This window comes from Cololabis saira, chromosome 9, assembly GCF_033807715.1.
Source record: "Cololabis saira isolate AMF1-May2022 chromosome 9, fColSai1.1, whole genome shotgun sequence".
In the NCBI taxonomy this organism is placed as follows: Eukaryota; Metazoa; Chordata; class Actinopteri; order Beloniformes; family Belonidae; genus Cololabis; species Cololabis saira.
The window spans coordinates 35,682,265-35,707,745 of NC_084595.1; the positions used below are offsets into that span (position 1 = coordinate 35,682,265).

At 40.6% G+C, this 25,481-nt stretch overlaps 1 protein-coding gene across 1 annotated transcript in view; it reads right to left on the minus strand.

The window, feature by feature from the left end:
- fbxl17 (F-box and leucine-rich repeat protein 17) overlaps positions 1 to 23,303 on the minus strand; it is a 246,110-nt gene extending 222,807 nt beyond the window's left edge. Inside the window, exons 1-6 of the mRNA XM_061730041.1 lie at positions 23,136 to 23,303; positions 20,226 to 20,746; positions 19,107 to 19,463; positions 18,806 to 18,928; positions 18,354 to 18,611; positions 18,035 to 18,166 (exon numbers count right to left, since the gene is read on the minus strand). Coding sequence (XP_061586025.1) covers positions 18,035 to 18,166; positions 18,354 to 18,611; positions 18,806 to 18,928; positions 19,107 to 19,463; positions 20,226 to 20,726 — 1,371 coding nt within the window. The 5' untranslated portion in view covers positions 20,727 to 20,746; positions 23,136 to 23,303. The remainder of the gene's footprint in view (positions 1 to 18,034; positions 18,167 to 18,353; positions 18,612 to 18,805; positions 18,929 to 19,106; positions 19,464 to 20,225; positions 20,747 to 23,135) is intronic.
- Between the last annotated feature and the right edge of the window lie 2,178 nt (positions 23,304 to 25,481).

The following is a 25,481-nucleotide window of genomic DNA, read 5'->3' on the forward strand; positions in this document are numbered from 1 at the left end:
CTCTACGAGTCCCTGCGGCTGAGAATCAGCAACTTTCAATCTCCGTGTGTTAGCGCGCAAGAGGACGCAACTGTACGTTTGGGATGGGTGATGAGATGAGCAGACAGCACAGCGTGAGAGCGAAAGAACGACACACACACACACACTCATGCATAAAAAATAAAATAAATAAAACGCACACAAGGTCTAATATCAGCTTGGTCCCCGATTCCCTTTAAGAGACCTGAGAGCTAAAGGGGGAGAAATAAATACTCTGCTTTATTACAGGGAGATAGAGGAGAGGGGAGGGGAGAAGGAAAAGTAAAACAGAGAGGCAGGAAAAGACTGTATACTCTCTCTCTCTCTCTCTCTCTCTCACAGACACACACACAACTGGCTCTACCTGATCTTGCTGAATCCCATATAGTAGTGGAGAACTCTTTATTTCCCCAAGTCAGCAAACCTCCCTCAGGCCTGTCGTCTCGTATACTGTCAGTTGACGAAGTAAAACGAGAGCCGCGCACGGCATAACACAGTATTACAATAATACACAAACTGTGCTTCATAGCACTCTGTCTTACATTATAGGGAAAAGATCTGTTCCCGTTGCTTAAATCGAGAGCCATATGAGTAAATGACTGCTATGAACAAAATAAACCATGAAGTCCACTGTGGGAGAGCTGGGTGGCTTTACTCACCGGCCTGCTGGAGTGGCTCATCCAGCAGAGAATTAATTGTAGAAAAATATTTTCCCAGGGAAAACTAAGTGGGATTTTATTAGTTTACCCATCCATACTGTTAAAACTTTTGGAGTAGTACATCTTAAAAAATGCTTGAAATCTAGAACGTGCCGCTGACTTGCACCACGCGGCTTCACAGCATGTTCGTCCCCGTCACCTTGTCTATACAGACAGACATCAATTAAAAAGATTAAAACAAATGAGATGCAAGGTTAGGAAGATTACTGAAATGTAACATTATTCAACCTTGACTTAAAACTGCAGAGTTTCAGCAGCCCTGATGCATTCAGGGAGTTTGTTACCCCAGTTCAGGCCATAAAAAGCCTGAAAGCCTGGTTCTGACTGGTTCATAATGGACCAGGAGTGCAATCATTTCTCTCAGTTACACGTTTTGCCATTCTGAAATTAGTCTAATCAGTGCTACGTCAACAGTACAGTCGATATCAATACATTTGGCGGTGAACTGACGGCAGAGTAGCTCGACTTACTCTACCGTCAACAAATTTATCGAAACAAAGAGCACCGGTTAATGTACCAATCTAAAGGAAATGTTCCAGGGGAAAACAGGGGAGGGCACTGCTGGTATTTACTTTGGTTTTAGCCCCATTCTTATCTGCTCTTGTTTCTGCCTCCGAACAAGGCTTTTTGTCCGTACCGGATGGTTGTGGTGTTTGGAAAGTTCTCCTCCAGAGAGCTTCCGCCATCACAGCTGTCTTTGCTGACCTTTTCTAAAATGGAAACTTGCCGGCAGTACCTACATGACTGACAAGTTTAGGTACGCATACAACCCATGCGATTTCTGTATGTTGCCATGTTGTACTGAGGCCGCTATGTTGCTCGCTACCGCCACACATGGCAGAAATTGGCATTGCAGGCCTGGATTGACCACAGCTTAACTCTGCACCCAAATACATAATCATCGTGGATGTGACATGGCGACACTAATTTTTCTCCCGCTCATTTGTCGTTTCTAGTATATTTGGGGATATTTTAACCTAAATTTTACACATTGCGCCTTGAAGGTGTATGGAGTGCAGGATAAAAACATTCCTCGTCTGGTGTTAATTACTGCGAACATTACTTATCTTTCATGATGTCCGAGAAAGAGGAAACACAGACACCTTTCCCCCCCATACGAGCCAATTCTTTAAATGTGAATGCATATCTACATGTGCACCTCTTCTTGCTCTTTGCCAAATTTCAGGTAATGCTTTCACACATTGTTGAAATACAGTGAATACAGTTATTGAAGTAGATAATAGGGCTAATTACTAAGCCAACATCCCGTAGCTTCTCTCCAACATTATGACATATCATAATAATGAGAAGGGATGTGCCATCTTTCTGCGACTTTATTATCACGTCTATATCCGTTTCCTTTCCACTGTGCAACTCTTTACACTGACTTCATATTTATAAGCTGTCGGCTGGCTCTGTGGCGTTTCTCGACTGTTGTGTTGTTGTGCATCTAAATGAATACAAGTTAAGAACTCGTAGAGCGTTACACAACACTGACATCACAAAATATCTCTCCAATATTATGCTCAGTTGATAGATAATATGTTTTAGAACTGAAACTGCAAGACTGTGACAGCTTTGACATTTTTACTAAAAACGTATCCTGCCAGATTCTCCTACTGGCCCAAACGTATTTGTGACACACCCAACACCATATTCCTATATTTAACAAAAGCACATATCGATAATACATACAGACATAGAACATAAACAAGCGACCAACTCTGCTCTTCAGGGTCATCATAACCTTCCCTGACGTGCCAGCTCCATGTCCTCATCACCACACAATAAATCACAGACCAACCTTAATGATGGTGCAAACAACAACGCGAAGATTGAGCAGCAAGTGCCAACTAAGCATTTCCTATCTAATCCCTTTTCTCTTCCTTCCACTGGTTTCTGATTGTCCAACTCATCTTTTTTGTTTACCCCAAAAAAGAAAGAAGCAATTCCTTCACTTAGCAATTCTTTCATTTTCTCCACAAAGACTACCAGACTCTTAAACAGGAGTGTGTGAAAGTGCCAGGATTCTCACTAAATCACATCCTTTTATAACTCTGTGGGGAAGAGGGACGGTCCCTCTGACCATGTGTCACCCAGAAAAAACACATTTCCTTTGAGTCCAGGTAGGCCCTCTACAGTCAACATGGACATCCTTTCATATTTTAAATTATATAATATACATTACGTACGTACGCATACATACACACACACACACACAGTCTTTATATATGTTCATATGTATTTGTGTGCATGCGTACCTGTGTGTGTGTACGCATGTGTGTGTGCGTGTGTGTGTGTGGTGTCTCTAGTTGTAGTAATCCCACGCTTTTCTGGCCCAGATCAAGCAGACATGGGAACGCCACAATGGATTACTCATGGAAGAGGGGGATTTACAGAGAAGGAGAAAGATCAATGGAGGAAGGTACAGTACAAAAGGAGATGAAGCAAAGACTTTCCTTAATACCATTAGCTGGTACCTGCAGCGGCACAGAGGAAAAAAGAAGGTACCAGTTTAACATTACCATTTTTAATCAATATAGTTCACTTTAGCCGCGCAGGTTTGAACCATGCGAAACAGAGAGATGTTTAACACAAACCAGGATAATGAAAAAAGGAAAGTTAAACCGAAATGTGGTTGAGTTTGCCAACTTGCACAAATTAATACATTTTTAGGTAGAAAACACTTTTATCAAACCTTGTGTTGTTTCTTTAAACCACATGCTTATCACACATATTTAAAAATTCAGAGACAGATCTTCCATGACAGCACTTGTAAACCAACTTGTAAATAGTGGACTTCTTTTTGAAAACATTCTGCACAAAATCTTATTCTTTTCTTTTATCAATGGCAACTGTTTGGCTGAGACTTCTTGAGCGCAATCACGCTCTCTTTGCCTACAAAACAAACAAAAAGAATTTATATACTAACTTACTTCCAACAAAATAAGGTTAAAATTCCAATCAACTGTGTCAACCACACTTTGACTCAGTTTTTGTTAACCTTTCATTCAAAGTTTGTGTCTTCCATCAAAATCATTGACCTCACTGCCCCTTCACTGGCAGAGAAAATGTTTCACTGTAGATGAAGACAAAAGTCTTTGCTGAAGTCAGTTAACATGGCATTACAAACTGCAGACTCTTTTCACTCACATCTACAATCCTTCACAAAATGTAGCCTTTTATCACTCCGTTTGTTGATAGAGGGCCAAACTGATGGTTCATGGGCGACCTCCTCGCCTCGGGCTCTATTTTTACCATGTGAAGAGTAAAATATGCCGAAATTAAAATGAGAAATCTTCTCCAACCGTTAGCAGTATATTCTTTCTTACATAAAAGACATATTGTCCAAAATGTCATTGGCCAATCAATTATTTTTAGGGCTGTTTGATCTATAAATACGAGATGCTTGTTACAGACTCTCATTGGCTCCTTTAGCTTGTAGATGGAGGTTTTGCTTCAAATGTCACGGGCCATTTGCTCGCATTCAGCCCCACCTGTCCATCATCAGCAAGCCACCTCCCCCTCTCCAGGTCATTTAGAAACCAAAATAGTGCACGTGATGAAAAACGTGAAAATTAACCAGCAACACCAATACAGCTGTTATTCATTTCCTAGCAGATTTAGTATAGATTTTATGTGATGGAAACTGTAATTGTCAAAAAAAAGCAACAAAGTAATGTAATACATATGAAAGAGCTGACCTTTTTTTTTTAACTCTAATCCTAACTCAAATGGAGGACAAAGTAAAATATCCGAGACCTGCGTCCGTCAAAATAGGAATATAGTACAACAGTTCTATTTTTATACCCCAGTCCACAACAGCCGGTTTTAGGACCTGGAGTCAGACACTACACTCCATCTCCTCCACCCTTTTTTTGCAGTCAGTGTTACGACATTAAGCTACACACTTCTGAGGTACAGCAAATGCAGTATGGTGCGAAGTCTATACACACAAGGCAAAGTGGCAAAGTTGGATAACTTTACTCTGAGCTGTTCACATTTTTGCAGGATATTGTGACTTCACACACCCAGGTCAATCTTTGGCAGCTCTAAACTAAGTGGCAGGATTGTATCAGGGTTTGTGATGTGGTAGCCTCTACTTTTCTGCTACTGGTGGACAACGAGCTCATTACCATTAACAAGTCTGCATATTTTTTAGTAAATCAACATTAATCTGCTCTGCACTTCGATAACTGCTCTGGTCATCACGGAGCAGAGCTGGTTGTGCCTTTCTTCCCAGATTAGTGAAATGCTGGAAGCTCACTAGCAGAACTGGACGCTCCCATCAGTGTTGCATATGAACTGCAATCGCAGGCTAATTTGCCTGGAAAAGCAAATCTGCCTCTTCGTCTAATTATATGACATGGTTCAAGAGTGAGGAGAGTCCTAATTAGTCTTTTCGTTAGTCCTGTCCAACTGTAGAAAGGTCAGATACAAACGTATTTTATGCAGTTACAGCAAGTATGGAAGAACACACACACACTTAAGCTTCCATAAATGGCTCGTACTTTGATTCCTTCATCATTCATTCTTCAAAAAGTGGGACAAACACTTAAAATTCAAACACACACATCCTCCCTTGAAGTTAGCAGTGTCCAGGTTGGGGAGCGCCAAATTCAACTCTGTGCATCTCAATGACAACCACATATCCACAGGGATTTATCTCAGTAAATAAACTGCTCTCGCCCAACAACACGCACATAATTTACTCTGTACGCCCAAAAAACACGCGACGCAGCTGTGTGGAACCAGTCGGAGTGAGGCAGCCAGGCGGGCCATCGGCTCTGCCTCCCCTTTCATCTGTGCCCTCTGGAGTGCACTCATTTTCACTAAATTCACCTTTAATTGAGAACTAATTCAACTAACTAAGCCATACTTATGCTGTAGATAGACTGGATAAGGGCTGAGGAGTCCGGTGAAGAGGGAGAAACAGGGAGCGTAGGATCCAAGGAAATAGGAAGCAGAGTGGCACTTGGAGCGGCAGGGGAGTATCTGCCGTCTGTTTCATTCTCACTCTCGAAGGAGATAAGCGGTTTGAATAGAAAAAGAATAGACAGAAAAGAGAAAGAAGGATGAAAGAAAATTTTACAATGTAATGTGTCATTTGTTGCCAAGAGGATGACGATTCAAAAACCTTCTGGTATAATAAAGAAAGCTCAATTGATATTTTGACCACAAAGTCTTTTTTAAAAGGCAATTTAAAAAACAGCCTCTCAAAGTTTTCTAAAATGTGTCTTCAAGTAGCAAAGATGTCTGTGACCTGTTCTAAATTTCTACATGGACCAATGTGCAAAATGTCAACAGAGTAGCAAGAAGCTGCGACCTCTGATTTATGCTGTAAAGTGATCTATGCCTCAAAGGTAATCTGGGGTCTTTGCGATGTGGAAACCACCTCCTTTATGCTGCCTGATGCTTTCTCCACTTCTACATAGCTGTTAATTAGTTCAGCTAAGTGCACCATTAATCGATTGCACGTCTCTATGCTATATCTCATAACAGCGTTGCACTCTGGCAATGGCAGGCGAAGAAATGTGAGGTTCAGGAAGTCCCTTTTCCACTGGTGTACGGGTTGCTGCTGTGGAAAGGAGACAGATTGGAACTGCAGCTTGGCAAAGACAAGATTGGATGATGAACTGATGGTCGCCGAGAGCAGGGAAATTGCTGCATAGTTTAACATTGGTAAAAGCCATTAGAATAATTGTGTGGACAAGTAGAAACAATAGGCAACACATCTGTAACGCACTTGAGCCAAGAAGTTAAAAAGTGACACCTGTGGTCTTTTTTGTTGCCAAAGAGGAACCATGTGCATCATAACCTCTCAGAATATTCAGAGAAATTCTGAAGGAAAAAAAAAAGGAGAGAGAAAAACAGCTTGTGTGAACCCACACAGTATAACGAGACAAGAAGGTGGATGTTAGCCAATGAAAGGGACTCATTCAGTTAGGAAAATAAAGTTCCCACTCATGAGAAATGATGAAGGCACAACATACTCCTTGTTGTAGGTCTCTTGCTTCGGTGACTTAATACAAGTAGAAACATAGGGAATTCTTAAAAATAACAGACTGCATTTGACAAATCAACAAGTGGCAAACATGTTTGAGACATCTGAAACCGGTTCACCTGCTCCCTGGCAGACCAGAATGGAAACAGTGTGCACACACAATAAATTTACATTTTCCTCCCACCACAAACTTTAACACACTGAATGAGACCCATAGAGTTTGAGATGCAGCTTGGTTTATAACTGTAAGTAAAACTCCTGCAAAGATTGCCCACTGCACTGAATATTTTCTGCAAGTTCAACTCTCACATCCTAACGACTACTCGCACCAGTGCAGTACAAGAACCTTCTTCCGTTTGATGGAAAGGAGCTCAAAAAGTAGTGACAATCCAACAGAGACACAAAAATAATGTAATAATCATAATCTGAGAGGAACAGAGGCCTATGCTGGAAAAAAAGAGACAGAGAAACTGCAAACACAAGGGAATCCAGTGTGACCTCGTTAACCCCAGAGGCTCATTGGAGTCTTGTTAGAGCTGCATTCTCCCAGCCCATCCTCTGTCACACCTTCATTAAGCCCATCGACCCACTGTGCTTATTAAACACATTCATTACCCCGAGTATTGACCTGCTGCTGCTATCACGGGGCCCCAAATTCATCATGGGGGAGGAAGCAGAAGGGTGACGTCTAGCGGCGGTCTGAGCCAGTAGTCGGGGCAATTGTTGACACGCGGTCCACAGCATCTATAGACAATCCTACTGACTCTCGGCTTTCTGCCTCCTATCAATCATCACTAATGAGGCAAGTATTTAGATGAGGTTTGGTCCATCTCGAGTCAGCGGGCGGAGAGCGTGACTCAGGGGAAAATCAAGAGGGAGGATATGGCTTGTTTATGACACGAGAGGAGGAAATAAATAAAAAAATAAATAATAGGACCATACTGAGCGAAGAAAGAGATTCAAACAGGATAACAAACACTGGAAGGCGTTTCACTTAACGTCTTTTCTCCTGTCCGGCAATATAAGCCTGTCTTTTCTCCATTAAGCAGAACAGAAGCAAAATCACCAAGGTGCGCTATTCATCATAATACGTACGAACTAGAGCCCTCGGCTAAAGGCGAGGTCTCCATAGCTCACGGGTTTAAATGACGACATCATTTCTGCACTTCTCAAACAAAAGGAAAACTCATCATCAGAGAGAGGGGGAATGAGGAGGTAGAGAGCGCAGCAAGATTAAGAAGAGTAAAGGCATGAGCGAGGTGTCGGAAAGGGCCATGAATCATAGTGACATCCCTGGCTGGGTGTCAGAGGCTGCTGCTCTCTGGAGCTGGATAAACAGAAGGCCTCTAAAAGCAAAGCTATTTAAACACTGGCCATGTCGGAGCCCAGCAGGAGTTCCCGGGAAAACTTTCACTAAAATTGAAGGTCAAAAAGTCCCCTTCACCAACTGTTGATATAAACCTTCTAACTTGCATTTGTATGAGAAGTAGCCCAATAACCAAAGTGTGTAAAAATCAGGAGGTGCTACAAAAGTACTTAAAAGTGAAAGCTGGTTGAAAAATGTACACATGGTCAGCAAAGCCGACACTGCTGGGAAGGGATCTAATACACTTAACTCCTGGACTGCAGTAAAGCAATTATTTCCCCCCCATAATTGACAACTCCTTCTGTTTAGGGGTTGCTTCTTATTTTATTGATTGAATCAGCTATCCAGAATAAAACGCAAATTTGGGTTGTATTTGCATGTCATATCAATGAAGCCAATGCACACGACTTTCCAAGAGGAATTAAAAACTTTGACTCATGTGTTCCAGGTTTGCCTGGGCTCGCAGAAAGCAGCGTCATCTCTGGGTCTTGTTCTTTTCTTTGCATAGTAGCTATTTAATTTTGCATTTGTGAATGCAGCAAAGAACTGCAATCACTAAATCGTTTTTAAAAGTGCTCCTGTGTGTGCCCACGAGGTGGTTCCCAGAAGGGATTAAAGAAAGAGAATCATGTTCATTTTCTACTTCTTGTGCTCAAAATTAGAGACATTCAAACATCTTAAGAACAGGCTCTTTGTTTAAGAAAAAAAATCATTTTCTTTTTGCTGGTGCCAGTATTTTTTTTTTTCATTAAGACGTTTTAAACATTTGGGTTGGAAGCACATTATTCCTCTATAAAATGCATCTATTTTATTATTATTTTTTTTTAAATCAGGTTTTGGATCAACTGCTTGGAGTCTCAGCTCTAACTTCAAACATCATCCTTCAGATTTGCGTGTCAGCTGTCGGTCTCAGTTGCAGTGAGATGCATAGACATATATGCGTCTGAAGGTTTCATAAAACCTGTAATGTCGGTTTGGCTTCTGGCTTCAGTCCCTATGTCTACCCAGCTGCTGTAAGCAAGTGAGAACGCACAGATATGGAAGTCACACTTACATTAACATTCCTCAGAGCTTTGCTGGGACTTGATAGCTGCAGGCGAATGCTTGATAATGTAATGGAGATGAGTGCTGCTACAACATTTCCAGCACGAACAGATTATGTATTACCACTGCAAAGGTCATTCAGAGTTTCTATTCACGGGTGAGACAACACACATTTTCATTTTAATAGGATTCAGGTTCACACATTCAACGTGAACAAATGCAAACAGGAAACATCCACTTATATTTGTGCAAGAGGGCATGAAAGCCTTTGTATCAACAGGTTATAAACCGTAATATTCAACTGACTTATTGTGAATATTCCTATATTTAAGCTGTCGCAAGTAGAGGAAAAACACAGTTGAGTTCATGGAAAGCGTTTCATTCAATTATCCATCGGTGTGTTTAAGTTTCAAAAGCTGTGAAATCCTTGATGAGCAATCCAAGTATTAGGAGAACACTTAACTGCCTGGTTGCTCTCTTCTTCAGTTCACTTGCGAAGGCTTTGACTTACCCAGGCTTACTGCACCCTCTGCAGGTGAAAGCTCAACACTTCAACTGTAAGCACCAGCGCTTGCTCGACTACAAATATAAATTTTTACGTTCTGCAAACACTTTTGCAAGAGAGCTGATCTGAAACTTGGCTGCAGCTGTCAGCTGTTGACAGTGACATGCCTTCACCTGAAATGCAGTTTTTGCACTTTTTACTTCATCTTGCCTCACGAGGAAAGAAAAACCAACAAAAAAAACACACACACACACAAATAAAAGCTGCACACAGACAATAATCTACTAGCACTACCTTCACATCAGCAAAGAGGAATGCAACTTTTGCCAGCCGTCTTTTTAAACACTTCAGCTGCTCTCCATTTCTGCCCTGCCAGTCTGACACTGGCATAGCCGTTGTCATTTTTGGCATTCTTTCTCTGTTCAACAACAGAGATTCAGCTGTGTCAGCTGTCCCACCTCTAACTTATAATGCTTCCCATTTACTTGACTTTGGGTTGTTTTTTTCCACAAGGTTAACACTTTTAACACTCTGGAAATCCAGGAGGGTATTCTGCTTCCCTAACATGTTTTTCTCCTTTTTCTTTACTCCTCATTAAAAGTAATTTAACCTGTGCGATTGATAAGGCTCTTGGAAAAGGAAACACTAGCAAGGTGAAATATCTCTTTTGCAGTAAGCTTCACACAGACTCACATTTCCAAAAGTGCTTTAGCTTTCCACCTTCTCTTTCGCTCACCTTTTCACACTTCTTTTTGTTCTTGGGCAGATGGCAGAGGGAACATATCGACAGAGTTTGTGTCTGGGCGCAGCCAGCAGTCCAAGCTGCAGTCAGTGCTCATTAATGCATCTGATTACTCTTAAGAGAAAGGCCAAAAAGCAACCAACCCAGACACACAAACACACTGTGGAGCCGTTTTGGGTCCATAGATCAATATGGAGGCTCTTCAATAGAGCAATGAAGGGGAGGATATTGGAGAAAAGAATGTGCTGATTACTTCGAATACCTACTGAGAATGGTTTAAAAGACAAAAGGTTTAAAAGTACCTATTTTAAAATGTAAAAGTACAGTTTAAAACTTGAACTAATGTCTTTGACTTCTCTAATTATCCAGTCACATACAGCTACAGACCCACTTTAAAGTTACTTTCCTAACTAACAAGACCATGTACATTTTTGCAATTCTACGCAATTTCTAACACGGACATGTTTTGTCACATTCAGTTAATATTTCTGCGCTATCCATTAGAACCTCATCTCTCAAGTACGCTGGGGGAGTTTGTAAGTGGGCATGTTTTCAAAAGGAGCGCTGGAAGAATGGATGTGAGGTTTGTTTCAAATATCAAGCATTGTGACATCATCGAAAAATCTCATCTCACACCTTCGACTAAGAGCAAAATGCATGGCCTATAAAAAGGTTTAATATGTACCCCCCCTCCCCCCCAAAAAATCTCACATTTTCAGGTCAGGAAGAAAAGAAAACAAAAAGAAAAGTCTCTCAACGCAACAGCTGGAAACATAATGGTCGTTGAACAGAAAAAGCAGCTTCAAGTTGAGTAAAGCTGCATTATCGGCGAGTTTTCAGTATTCAACCTACATGGAATTATGACAGCCATCACAAAGCAATCCCTTTACACACAAACAGCCTTTTTAATACACTTTCTGTACGAAAAACAAGGTAAAGATTACCTTTGCTTGTCTGTTGGGATCTATTCACGCCGTCACTTAAGTGAAACTACATTTTTGAATCTTACCAGCAGCTCCAAATAGGTATTTATACTGATATAGCCCCTGCGTTAACATTAATATCCATTTGATACACGCACGCATTTTCGTTCCATCTCAAAACTACTTTGATTCATGTGGTTTTGTCACCTAAAGAAGGTTTACACTCAATGCCCTCCAGTAACAGACCTGGCGCCGTTTTAATCCAGAAAGTTGGAGTTCATCAAATTCCCAAAAGTTTACCACTTTAATCAGACACACACTTCTGCTATAACCTATTAGGAACAGATGGAACAAAGCTTTAGTGACAATTTCTTCTAACTATCCTTCAAATATTCCTTCTGGCAGAATAAAAGCTTAAAACAAAGGACAAAAAGATATCCTCAAGTCTCCAGTTTTGTACGGTTAACTTCCGACTTCACCTAAACTACATATGACTACTTTAATTAACAAAGACAAACTCAGGCAGTGAAAGATAAAGAGGGAAAACGAAAAAGACTTCTTAATTGCATGAAAGCATGGAAATTCTGTTTTTTCGTGTTTTTTTTCCCCCCTAACCACGACCAACGTAATCCAGGGCCATTAACAGTTAAACTGACTAAATACAGTACGTCATACAGCATCCATCATTCCACATCCTGAACAGTCTAAACGGCCGTCTCAGACTGGAGGGGATTGAAGAGATGAACAACAGATTGTTTCTGTGTCTGTGTGATTTTGTTTGTGTGCACGGCAAGAGCGGTACTATTTATTCCCAATTACAGTCAAACACATGAACAAAGTTTCCAGAGGAGACTCCAGCGCAGCTGGCAGTTGCTCAATTCGCCCGCTCTCATATGTGAATGTCACATCCAGTGTTTCAATTAAACCTCTGTTTATGTTTAAGAGTGTGTGCGCGCGTGCGTGAGTTGGTTCATGTCAAAAGGTCTTTCTCATAATAACTGACAGCCATCATTATCTCTTCCTGCGTCCTTGCTCTTGCTCTAATCCCACTAATTACATCTACTAATGTCAATATACAACTGAACGTGAGGTTATGTGTGACTGAAGCTATGCTGTCACCCCCCCCCCCCCCCCAGCCAGGAAAAACCAAGCAACTGACAAGGTCGACAAGAGCAAGAGATGAAGCCCCGTTCACCAATCAACAGCCAGGAAACACTGAAAGTTCATCTTTCACATCATTCCACTTTTAAATACCTTTCCATCCATCCCAAATATCCACTCAAGAGAGCTAGAAAACATGTGAAAGCATGAGAGAGACGCTCCGATTGTACACGCACAATGATAATTACAACTAAATTGGGGGCACACAGTAATTTATGTTAGGTCATCACTAATTCCACTTACATTTCCACATTTTAGACTAATTAAAACTGTAAATAATCACAGGCATAGGCAAGCACTGCGTCTCTGAGATGAGCAAGTGAAAGGAAAAAAAAAATCTGCTAACCACTCTGATGGAAAATTTTACCTCACTCTTTGATTTTAAGATGAAAGGAAAGTAGATAATATTTCATTCAAAAGGAGTGGAAAAGAGAGTGAAAAGTGCTTCTGCTGCAAAAATGTTTCCAAATCACACTGTGTAAGTGACAGAAACACTGGGGAAAAAAAGAGGGGAAAAATGTCTAATCTCCCATTCCTTTATTTTGGTTACTTTGCTCCAGATTCTCCACTATGTCTGACTGTCTGATCCACTGACTGACTGGTCGAGAAAACTGATAGATCCTGGGGTTGAACATCCAGCTCTACCCGCACCCCTACAGCAAATTAAAGTGTGATAAGACAAAGAAAGAGATTTTGCTATTCTCTGAGCCTCTGCCCTTCGAGGTGGTGGGAGAGAGCAGAATAAAAAACACTTCAGAGGATGAAAACAAGTTATGAAAGGCAACCGGTGGAGTATAAGCAACGGTGGCATAAATACTGGATGTATGCCAATAAAGAATTTGGAATGGATGTCAAAAGAAAAAAAAACAAAAAGGAGAAGCACAGGCACAGCAGAATCACCTGCTTTTCTTACAACTCTCCATAGCCCTGGGCTGACTTGGCCCCAGGCTAACAAGATGTGAAACGCCAAGTTTTTCTACTGTGGACAATTTTTAGAGTCGGTGCAGGAACACTCATCACCATTGTGTTCCCAAATCTCCCCATCATTTGTTTGAAAGACACTGTACCCTTGCGTGAGAGGATTACTAATGATATTTCTTTTCCACTCAATATTTTGAGTTTACAAGATATCCGCAATAGAAAAAGCATAACAGTGGGAATAAAACCAACACTGCCAGTAGTGTTTAACATCACAAAAGCTTCTTCAGAGAGAAGAGGTGTCCTGATAACATTTTTCTGTCTTTTTTCTTTCCAATACTTGAGCTTTGGGTATCAGCGAATAAAGTATTGACCCGATACCAGCGTTATTCTTTTTCAACTATTTCTTATATAACCAAATAAAGAAATACTATTACATTTAGAAGAAAATAAATATAATCCTGGAACTGAACTAGTGCAGCCACAAATATTTAAAATAAAAAGGCATTCCTATTTTGACATTTGAACACATTGGGGGTCCTGATGTCTCTGGGTGAAGCTGCCTGCCTGCCTGCCCTTTTAGCTGACGTGAAATATGAAATAAGTTTAGTTAGTTATTCGTATTGTTTGAGGAGAGCCATTTTGGATATGTATTCCCGACCAGCGATACTGGACCGGTAACTCCAGATGTTCAATTACAAAATGAAATCCAACATTTTCTGTGACCAGCAGGTTCTGGTCATATCCATTTCTAAAGTTTTACCCATTGTTACTCTGGATTTTTGCCTTTTTGGGGGGGAAATTCAGTCATTTCTGAAAAGCAACCCCCTGAGTTGACTGTTCCGGTACGTCCCCCCTTCCCTTCCATGTGGAAGAAAAAAAAGACGCTTTTTTTTTTTTAAGTGATGACTGATACCAGTACTCATAATCCAGCAATATCTGTGAGGATTTCCAAAACTGGTATTGGAACAACTCTTTTTAGAGACGCTGAATCCTTTCCCTTCATTGAATTCTATTTTACCAGCTACTGAGCTTCATACCGTCTTAACATTGAGAAAACACCCCCAGCAAGGAACACAAACCACAACTGGGACGAGAAAGCGTAAGGGAGTGAAAGAGAAAATGTACGTGGGTGTGCACATGGGAACAAAAAAGGGGAGAGCTGTGTCAAAGAGCACAGAGAAACATCCTGAACAGATTAAGTTCTTCCATTTTGGAGGAAGAAAAGAATGAATAAATGAGCAATAAAAAAAACAGTAAAAGACTCATCAATAGTTGTGATTGATTTGAACAGAGAGAAGAAAGGAGGAAAGAGGGATAGACTTTGTACTCCATATGGCTATTACTCCAGATTATTTTGAGCCATTTTGTAAATTCACTCTAATTCACATTAAAGATACAATAATCACACTGTGTTTGATATGAGAACTATACAATGATACCCGTTGAATCAATGTACACTGCAAGATAAATCAGGCACACAATCAGATTGACAGAGTAGGTTCTCTGATGTGAAACTGAAAAATGACTGCATTGTTAACTAAACTATGTGATAACATATTTGCTAGTACCCGTCACCACAGATGCTGCTATTCCTTTCCTTGATGCCCCGTTCTTGGTGAAGTCATGGTATGAATTTCATCTCACAAATTCTGCTCCGTTGTTATACTACCTAGGTTAGTCTTAATTTTAACACAGCAGTACCATTGTTGTGTCGATAAGCAGCGGCTGATCGTGATAATCAATCCAAATTTATGAAAAAGTTCAAACTTCCTCACAATATAAAAGTGCTGAGACAGATACATTCTCACTCATTCAATATGCTTTGTACATTTTATGATCAGTATCTTTTTTTTTTTTTACACTGGTAATCCTTTTAATACATTTTGGTTGGATTGCCTCAAAATATGGTCACAAAATGTGACTAAATGGATGCTTAAGAGGCTTTCACTACTGTCCCATGACTTTTCAAATTATGGCACACTAAAAACTGAAAAGCCCTTCTCAGTCCAGTTTCCTACATCAATTCATGTAGAGAACAAGGCCTGATCCCACACAATGGTCCCACAAGAGTATAGCCATTTATGTTTTTTGCATAAATCTTCCAGAAAAGCCTCTCCCACATGGACTGAAACCTTTTAGTTGGTACATGAACAGCTGATCCAGTGTGACCTACGGTCCCTACAGACATTCACACACCTAGAATGAAATTCAAGGTCAAATTCTGAAATTGTACAAAAGACGAGTAACACTCGTCAAAGCATTAGAAGTATTTTGAGACCATACCTACCACCAATTTTCCTCAAAGCACTAACATGTTTTGTAATCTGAGCTGCTGTAGGAGAGAACCTCAAGTTGTCTTTCAAATCTTCAGAGAAAGTAACAGGGTTATGAGTTGTTTTAACTCCTGGCAAATTAATTCACACTTCAAGCTAAGCAACCAGCGCGACTAATAAATAGACATAACAACTCATATAAGCTTGACTCATTTCTCTCTAACTGTAATGACAGGAAGCCAAAATAACTGCAACCTGCTAACACCTGAGAAATGACTGTCTGGAACTGATAGAGCTCCGCTGAAATATTATCAGCAACAACCGAGCGATAATCACTAGTTTCATTTGCTATTAAGTTGATGAATGCTGCGTTAACATACTCAGCTACAGTTAATGAACTAAAGGGGACTAATTCATCAAGGCCATGATCTCTTATGGACTCCAAAGAAATTAGTCAAAAAAAAAAAGGTAGGTGAAACAAAGAGGAGCTGCATGTCAAAAAGGTATAAGCAGATGATCCAAAGACAAATACAGAGTCTGGTATTCAACAGAAAATACAAATTTGATACGAAGTTCTGAGAGCATAAAAGAAATGCAAATCCGGGCAGAAGGAAACCATGGCTGTGACCTACAAAGTGAAAAGGAAAACAGCGACATCTAGTGATCCTTTACGATGGGACGTCACTTTTGTCCATCCTGATGCTTTTATTTAATTAATAGGACTATGACTAAACTATCTAAAGCCATGTTGCATCAGTATTGTAAAACATGTATCGTTACAGCATATCTTAACTAAATGTATTTAGCACTGTACATATGTGATACACACATTTAAGTCAATAAAATATGGGAAACTGGTCATGAGTCACACGACAAATCCTTATTCAATCAAAAAAATAGCTTTGTTTACCATGATGTTCATTCCCACTCTGAATGTATCAGAGATCTTATTTAACTGTCACATGACTATATGTCAACTTCTGGTATATCTTTCTCTGGATCAGCATTGCTGCCATAAACCAAACTATCAAGAATGAGAAGAACAAACCAGTTAAGAGACGGCCAGCGCTGACAAACATCTGATACCAATGAATAAATTAATGTCATCATGTGCAGTCATGTGAAAAAGAAGGTGCACACTTTCAAGTCCACAATTTTCTATATTACAGTGAACAAAAACAATAAAAAGCTTTCAGTAGGTTTTAAAATTAAGTAAACACAACCTTGGCTGAAAAACAACACCGGTTACACCGTGTCATTATTAATCAATGTGTGAAACACTAAGTAGGCACTTTCTTCTTCCAGACTTTTAGGCAGTTTACCCAGTCTGGAGTATTCACATCCGTGTTAACACAATTCCAGGGAGGAACGACATCAGCAGCAATCTTAGAGAGAAAGTTATTCCTACTCAATCTGAGTTATGACATTATTTAAATATTTTGGACTTCAATCGACAGTAAAGAAGTGACCAATCTTCCACATCCCACAGCTCACCCCATTGCTAGACTGTGAAACTTTAAAAAAAATTAAATAAAATTTAAAAAAAAAAAAACAGAAAAATATCAGGCTCTACAGATATAACTTAGCATGTCAGGTGTTAATGTTCATCACAGTACCATAACAAAAAGCTAGCAGAAGTACACCTTGCATGGCTGAAAATGTGAGACCATCTGCTCAACATCTGTATAAGAAAAATGCATTATGGAACAAGACAATGATCCAAAGCACACCAGGAAAATAAAAGAAATGCTGAAAAGGCCCCCTGCAGCACCTTGATTCTATTCCAAGAATATACAATGGTCCAGCCAGAGCTCAAACCTGCACCCAGCTGAAATGCTGTGTCACGACTTTACATGAGCTGTGCGTAAATGACTGTCCCCACACCTCGCTGAACTCAAGCAACAATAAATAGAAAAAAAAAGGCCAAACTTCTTCTTCAACAATGTGAGAGCTTTTGTTTTCTGTGTGATGCAAATTGCTATTAAATCAACGGGTAGACTTTCACAAATTGCTTCTGTTTTTTTTCCATACTTAGTTTTACAACAAATAGCAACGCAATTTAATATATTCTCACCTGACCTTTTGTCCCGTTATGTAAAATTAACATAACGACAAACTTTCAGCTGCTCATGCATGCCTCCAACATCCAAATAACCAAAAGTAAGAAAATGAATAAATGAGTCTAGACAAACTCGAAGTGCACCAGCAGTATCGTCACACCACATACCGCCACAAAGCTTATACATGAGAAAGAAAAGACCAGTGAGAAAACATCAGACACTCCTGAACCAGCTCAATTCAGGGTGGCACAAGAGGGGAAAAAAAGCACAAACACCACATCATTTGTGAGGAACTGACCATTTTGTTCTCTTGCAAGTAGAGTCTCTGCAGCTTAGGACATCCTCTTGCCAAGGCCATCATGCCCTCATCTGTGATGCCGTAGCACTGACCTAAGTGGATATCTCTCAACTGACTGCAGTTTGCTCCAAGCTGAAGGGAAAAAAAGGGAAATTGTTAAGTACATACAAAGAAAAGTAATGCAGGGAAACACGTTTCTGCCTTTTCGTTTATTGTAGTATTTCTTTACTTTTTGTCAGAAATAAAAAAATAATAGTAACTTGCAATGATCTTATTATTGAAACAGAACACTTAAATGCATAGTGTATTAAAATGATACCTTCTTCAATGCTGCATCTGTCAGCTTGTCCTGGTTTCCTACATGCACCTTGACCAGGAGAGGGCAGTGCGATGCCAGAGCCGACAGAGAGATGTCCCCCAGCTGCTTGCATCTATAGGCTGTATACTTCTGCAGGCCTGGACAGCACGAGGCCAGGGAGGACACACCATGATCGTGGACGCCCCTGCAATCTGAGATGTTTATCTCCGTCACATTCTGCCTCCGAGAAGCTATTTTCACGAGGAGATCGTCGTTGACCTGAAAAATGATCACACAGATGAAAATCAGAAGCCAGTCTTTTTGATATAAAAATAGCTTTTTTTAAATATTATCTGCAGCCATAATAATATGTAAATGTCTGAAATACAAACTGGTAAAACTAAAAACGGAAAAAGTGTACGGTAATTTTTATGAAACCATAGAACATTTTCTGAAGTACATGGGTGGCTTACTTGTTGTAGGCCACTGAGGTCAATTTGTTTCCAGAATTGGAAGTCCAAGCAGAGGTCCCTCCAGTACTTACAAACCAGAGAGGCACAAAGACAGCGCTCCTTCACTGTCAGGTGGGACAGCACCTGGGAGGAAATGATGTGTTTACACCGTTATGTCATTTATTAAGAAATAAAGGCTAATTTATACAAAAATGTAAGAGGAAACCTGGCCTTATCAATGTCTCAGAATTTTTAACATCAGTGTTACTGTATCACTGTATCAGACAACGGAAACCTTTAAATGAATTGAACCCATTCTGACCTTTAGAAGGATGGAGGAAGGCAGATGGTTGATACTCAAGTGATCAGCAGCATCAGAACTTCTTGCCTGGCAGTCATCGTAATGGTGCAGGCAGCAGGGGGACGAGTCTGAACTGTTGGGAGAATCAGCATGAAGCCCCAACCCACAGCAGCCATCCGCAGGGGACGAGGAAGAGGAAGCAGAGGAGGAGGGAACTGGGCAGAGGGGAAGGTGGCAGTGGCCGGTTTCAGAGTTGGAAGCGGTCTCTCCTCCTCCTATTCCTCCATGCTCCAGCCCTCCGTCGGGAACGGCAAAGGCACAACGCGGCTGCTTACAAGGGGTGCACCTCTGCACCTCGGAGCACTTCCTCTTACACACCTGCACCCAGAGACACACACACAGACCAATCAGGTGATCAATCAAAACACAGTTTTGATTGTAAAGTCTTGAGTCACAATAAAAGTCTGAAAAAACCTTGAACCTGAAATGTAAACCTGAGTTTAGACAGTTTGAAGGCAGTTGTAATTTTAATACTTAAAAAAAAAAAAACACACCAGCACATTTGTGTCAGACCTATTGATGCAAAAAACGTAACTAATAATGAGCCAGGTCATTATTTGTGCAAACCCTACAGCAATAAATTTAAATTGCACAAATCCATATAGACTTCTCCCCTCATTACAGTGAACAGTTATATTCGCTCCGGCATCCATGGGTGGTTTTTCTCAATTTACCTGGCCATTGATTATTAACATCAGTTTGGTGTGCCGGAGATTTAAAGACAGCACTCCTAACTTTATGTCATCAGTAAGAACCAAATTAAACAATGACCAGAAAGCTTTCACTCATGACTGCTGCATCACTGGTGTCACATCCTGAAGATGCAGAAAGGTTTGGCATGTGATGTTCCAGATGTTGTTTATAACTTTGTTGGACACTACTTATGAGTAATAATACTACTCCTAATTTTTGGCGCCTGTAAAAAGACATGCCTCCTTTGTATTCTGTGGTACAAGTTAAGATAATAATCAAATTGTTCCTTTTTTATTGCTTTAATCATCAGCAATGTGAGAGCATAGCTGCTCAGGCCATTATTAGAGATCCACAGTGGCCATCAACAGGTTAAGTGGTGGTACCTACCATTTCAGTGTAGTCGCTGGGGCTGCTGGGCACAGGCACGGGTACGGGTACGGGTACGGGTACGGGAACAGTCACAGACACACCTGCGGTCCGGAAAACAGCGGGTGGTGGAATCAGTTTGGCAGGAACCGCTGACAAAATGCTCCTCCCTTGACTCTCCCAGATAGTTAATTCTCTAGGTGACAACAGGAACTTTGAGCAGTCTTCAGCAGATGCAATAGCCGTGTAGCGCTCTGCAAGCTTCGAAGCAGCTGCTGCTCCAATGCTGACTTCTCCAATGCCTGGGACACTGATTCCAGTTACGGAGTTGTGACAACACCCGTTAATGCCGGCCTCCAGGTAGTCGTTGTCTTCTTCGAAACCACTGCTGTTGCTTTGGACAAGGAAACAGAGTATGCAGGGTCCCTGCAGGAAACAGTTCCTCTTCTTCTTCTTCCTGTGATGTAACTTGCGCGTCCTCTTCTTCAGGCGTAAACCATTTTTCGAAAGAAAATGGCCCATATAGATGATTCAGGTAAACTCTAGAAAGACAGGAGTATATGTTTTAGAAAATTACCAAGGTAAGATGGCACTTACTTTCAGAGTAGACATCCTGTCAAAACATAAACATATTTTTGTTAGTAACATTTTCAGCTCTTTTCTTGTTCCATTATCAAAACAAGCGAAACTCCTCAAACAATGTATGGATGAATATCAACACAAGAATTCACTTTAAATAAAATTCATGAAAAATGGTAAATTTTAGATTCAACTTACATCAACCTGAAATTCAATACAAAGAAAACAAAAGAGCAGATCCTAGATTTAGGAAGTGCAGAGCGGCCCAACAACCATTTGTTATTAATGGGGACTGTGTGAAAGTCTTTTTAAATTCCTGGGGATCCACATCTCAGACAAGCAGTCCTGGTCCTTGAAAACCATAGAGGAAGTGTGAAGAAGCAAAAGCAACATCTGAACTTCCTACGGGTCCTAAAAAGTATCCACCTGAACTGCAAACTACTGGTGACCTTCTTCTGCTCTGCGTGAGGGAACCTCGTCCCATAATGCTCACCAGTTGACAGCAGTGCTGACACCCAACTAATTGGGACTAACCTCTCATCTATCCAGGATCTGTACCTGTCCAGGACCAGGAAACGGGCAGGTATCATCTCTGCAGACCCCTCACACCCAGGGCACAGTCTGTTTGAACTCCTCCCCTCTGGACGGCGCTACAGAGCTCTGTACACCAAAACCTCCAGACACAGAGACAGTTTCTTCCCCCAAGCTGTTGCTCTGATGAACTCTCAACACTCATAGAGTCTCAGAGTATGAATCACTGTGCAATAATAATAACAACAATCATATGCTGTAATAATGCACCTTTCAATAACCATGTCTACCTCATACTGCTGCACCTTTCAAATTCCTTGTGTTGTTTGATCTGACTTGGCCAATAAACCTGATTATGATTATGATGATGATTAGAGAAATAAATTTCACAAAAAGCCTCCTCACACCCCAGGGCAGCTTGAACTGCTGGCCTCATGAAGGCCTGCAGGTCAATCAAAACACACCAACAGACTCTTACAGTGTTTTTGTTTATCATTATCACCATGTCATTTCCCCAAGGCTATTCAACAAACAATGACTTTACAGGCCCTCTGTCTGACCCCATCTGCATCCTCAGTGCTATTATGTCACTCAGCACTTGCATTGTTTTTAAAGACTTCATTATATCTCAATTATCTGTTCCTCTTGTGTGTTTACAAAAAATGTAGGCAGCTGCAACTTCTCTGTATCTTGTCAAATTGACAAAGCTTTACTGCTTTGCTCATCACCTGGTTTGTTTTTTTTGTTTTATTTAGGATCCCCATTAGCATTAGCCACAGCATTAGCTATTCTTCCTGGGGTCCGACACACACACAACACACAAATTAACACTTAACACATAACAGACATACATTATACATGACAAAACAAAACAATAATAGACACAACTCCCTTAATCACAATCTATACAGAGGAGAACTAAATCACCATCATTCTCAGACATGCATACATAGAAATGAAATCAAATAAAACACCTTTATAACCAATACCTGCCTGGAATGACTTTATCTAGAATTATTTGACCACTTTTCACCTTTATTATGATAGGGTTTACACTACCTATAATTATATTCAACCTCCACGTTGTTCCTTCTAAATGACAAATCATCATTCATTAAATTTTAAAAGATATTGTTTCAACTGAAACTTAAACCAATCTTTGCTACCTGCATGAGAAATATAAACTGGTATAGAGTTCCAGCCAACCATGGCTCTGTAAAAAAAAGTTATCTGAATCAAACCTGTTCTCACCCTTGGTAGTATGAACCTGCTTTCTGATGTGATTCTTGTATTGTACCCATGGTGAGCAAAATGATAATGGAATCTGTCACACAGTTGTTTCGGAGAGCGTGTCACCAGTATATGCCTCAGAAAATGTAACATAGTAGATCTTTGTCTTATAGATAACCAGCCTAGTTTTTTATGCATGCTGGACACATTAGACCTATAAGGACACGATAAAGCACAACGTGCAGCTTTATTTTGTGTTTGTTTGGTGAGATGTTTAAAGTCGTATAATGTGAGGGAATTAGTTGCCCAGTGTTGAGGACCTTAGATTACTGTGATATTTTGATTCCAGGCTGCAAACTTGCAGTCTCCAGTGAGAGTAGTGATCTCCACCAGAGCAGCGGAGCTGCGAGCAAACACACAGATGTAAACAATGAACAGGTGGTGCTCTCGGAGCAGCCGAACCCTGGCCCCTGTGTTTCACCTGCACCCCCTCCTGCATCTGCGTCTCTTATCCCCCCACAGGTTGAGTTAGTCCCAGAGGAGAGGCTAACCTGCTCCATCCCCACATGCTAAGTTAGCTGCAACTCTCACCACTGGTCGCGGTGCTCCCACCCGCCGGACGCTGCTCGCATAATACTGCAGGGGAGCGCGGTGGAGACGAGCCTGGACAGGAGACACCGACCCACGGAGAGCTGCGAGGGAGACACGCTGGGGTTGATCCAAACACTGGCAGCCCTGGACCTGCTGCTGTTTGTCAGGACGACACTTCCGCACTGGAGCACGGAGCGACGGAAGCCCGCGAGGCGAAGCGAGAAAGATGGAGGCATCACACTGCCGTGTGTGCGGGGTTTGACATGCATGGTTTTACATCCCAATCCCTTCACTGTTTGTTTTTTTAAGATAAACACTTACTTTATTCTTATTTTCAAATGATTGTTAACACAAATATACCCAGCCAGCCAACCACATGGCAGCAGTTCCATGTATTTACGCATTTAGGTCTGTATGGTCAAGAACCTCGGTCCTTCTGTCCTGCATGTTTTAGATGTTTCCCTGCACCAACACACCTGATTCTAATTAATGGTCCTCATTAGTAGTGGTGGGGGGAAAAAATCGATATTGCAATATATTGTTGCGCTTTCTGTTGCAATAAATAATCGATAAACTGACGGCAAATATCGATATTTTAACACACATAATGGATTTACGTTCATGCACTTATTCGGCTCAAAAGTTTGATATGGGCCAAAGTAGACGAAATTAAATAGAAAACATATTAGTTTTTGTTTATTTATTTATTTATAAATGCACTTTCTTTGTACATTGTATAGCGTTTTGGCATTGAATAAATGCATAACTACAAATGTTTTCCTTTTCATGGGTATTTTTTCTTTCAATGTTTCTTACAATGTATCGAATATCGTAGATATCGTGATATTCTTGTTATCGTGGGCCACATATCGCCACAGTATTGAATCGTGAGTTACCCGTATCGTCCCACACCCCTACTCATTAGCTTGTCATCAAGGTCTGCACAACTCTGTTGATGACACAGCTACTTGTATCAGGGTGTGCTGAACCAGGTAAACATCTAAAACATGCAGGACAGGGGGTCCTGAGGACCAGGGTTGGGAAACACTGACATATAGGATAAGTCAGTTATTACAACCCTGGTCCTTGCAGCACACTGTCCTGCATGTTTTAGATGTCTCCTTGGATCAACACACCTGATTCAAATTGATGGTCGTCACCAGCTTGTCATCAAGGTCTGCACGACTCTCTTGATGACACAGGTACTTGTATCACGGTGTGCTGAAGCAGGGTAGCATCTAAAACATGCAGGACAGTTTTCCTCGAGGACCAGGGTTGGGAAACACTGGGATGGGTGGATGACTGTTATTCTGTGCTCCTGATAAAAAAGTTAGCATCACTTTCAGCTCGTCGTCAGCGTTAATCATGAACTGAGCCAAGTGCTGTGGAGCAATGAAACACCTGAAATATATAGGACAGTAGTCAGGGCAGGGCCGGCCCAAGCCTCCATGGGGCCCTAAGCAAAATTTGATTTTGGGGCCCTCTATTACTGCCAATAATACTGATTATTGATCATTCACACGCCCACTATAAACTTATTTCATGTTCTTCCCTGTCATTACAAATACACTTGTAAAACTAAATGTAAGAACTTTTTGTTGTAGTTAGACTGTAATCCACAGTGATTAAGAGCATAGAAGCAGACAACAGATTAACAATCTTTCATTTCATATTTTGCAAAGTCAGCAACTGCCCCTACTGGCCACACAGAAAAGCAATAGATAAAATATCAAAGATCTGCACAGTTGCAGCAGTGTTGTTTCCATCATTCTATTGTCAGCCTGGCATGTTTTTACCCATCTATGGTTTTTAATCTGAAATGGGAGCAAATCCAGCTACAAGAGCGGCCTGGGGTTGATTTACACTTAATATTTAAAGTGATATAGTACTAAGTGTGATGCTAAGTGTCATCTACAGTGTAGGCCGACTAAAAGAAACAAAATAATCAAATAGATCATTTATAAACCATTTATAGTTATCCACTTTATTTTTGGTTTTAAATAAACGGCAACAGCAATGTGCAACAACAATTTTAAGTGAAACAACAACAATTAAGTTCAACAATAAAGTACTACAAAACTAGAACTATAATTAAAATCACTCAACTTAGATACAATAGCTACCTCGTCAATATGTTCTCCATATAAGAATAAATTCAAATGTACAAAAACAGACATTATTAAATAGAATAAACAAATAAAATCAAACAAATAATTATGTAAATGAACAGAGGTACCAGAAACAAGGTAATGAAAATTGTTTAAAAATCAAATATTAAGTTAAATAATTAGTTCTGAAAACTATGTAAAAATGTGCAAAAGCTTTGGTAAAATTAGGGAGAAAAAA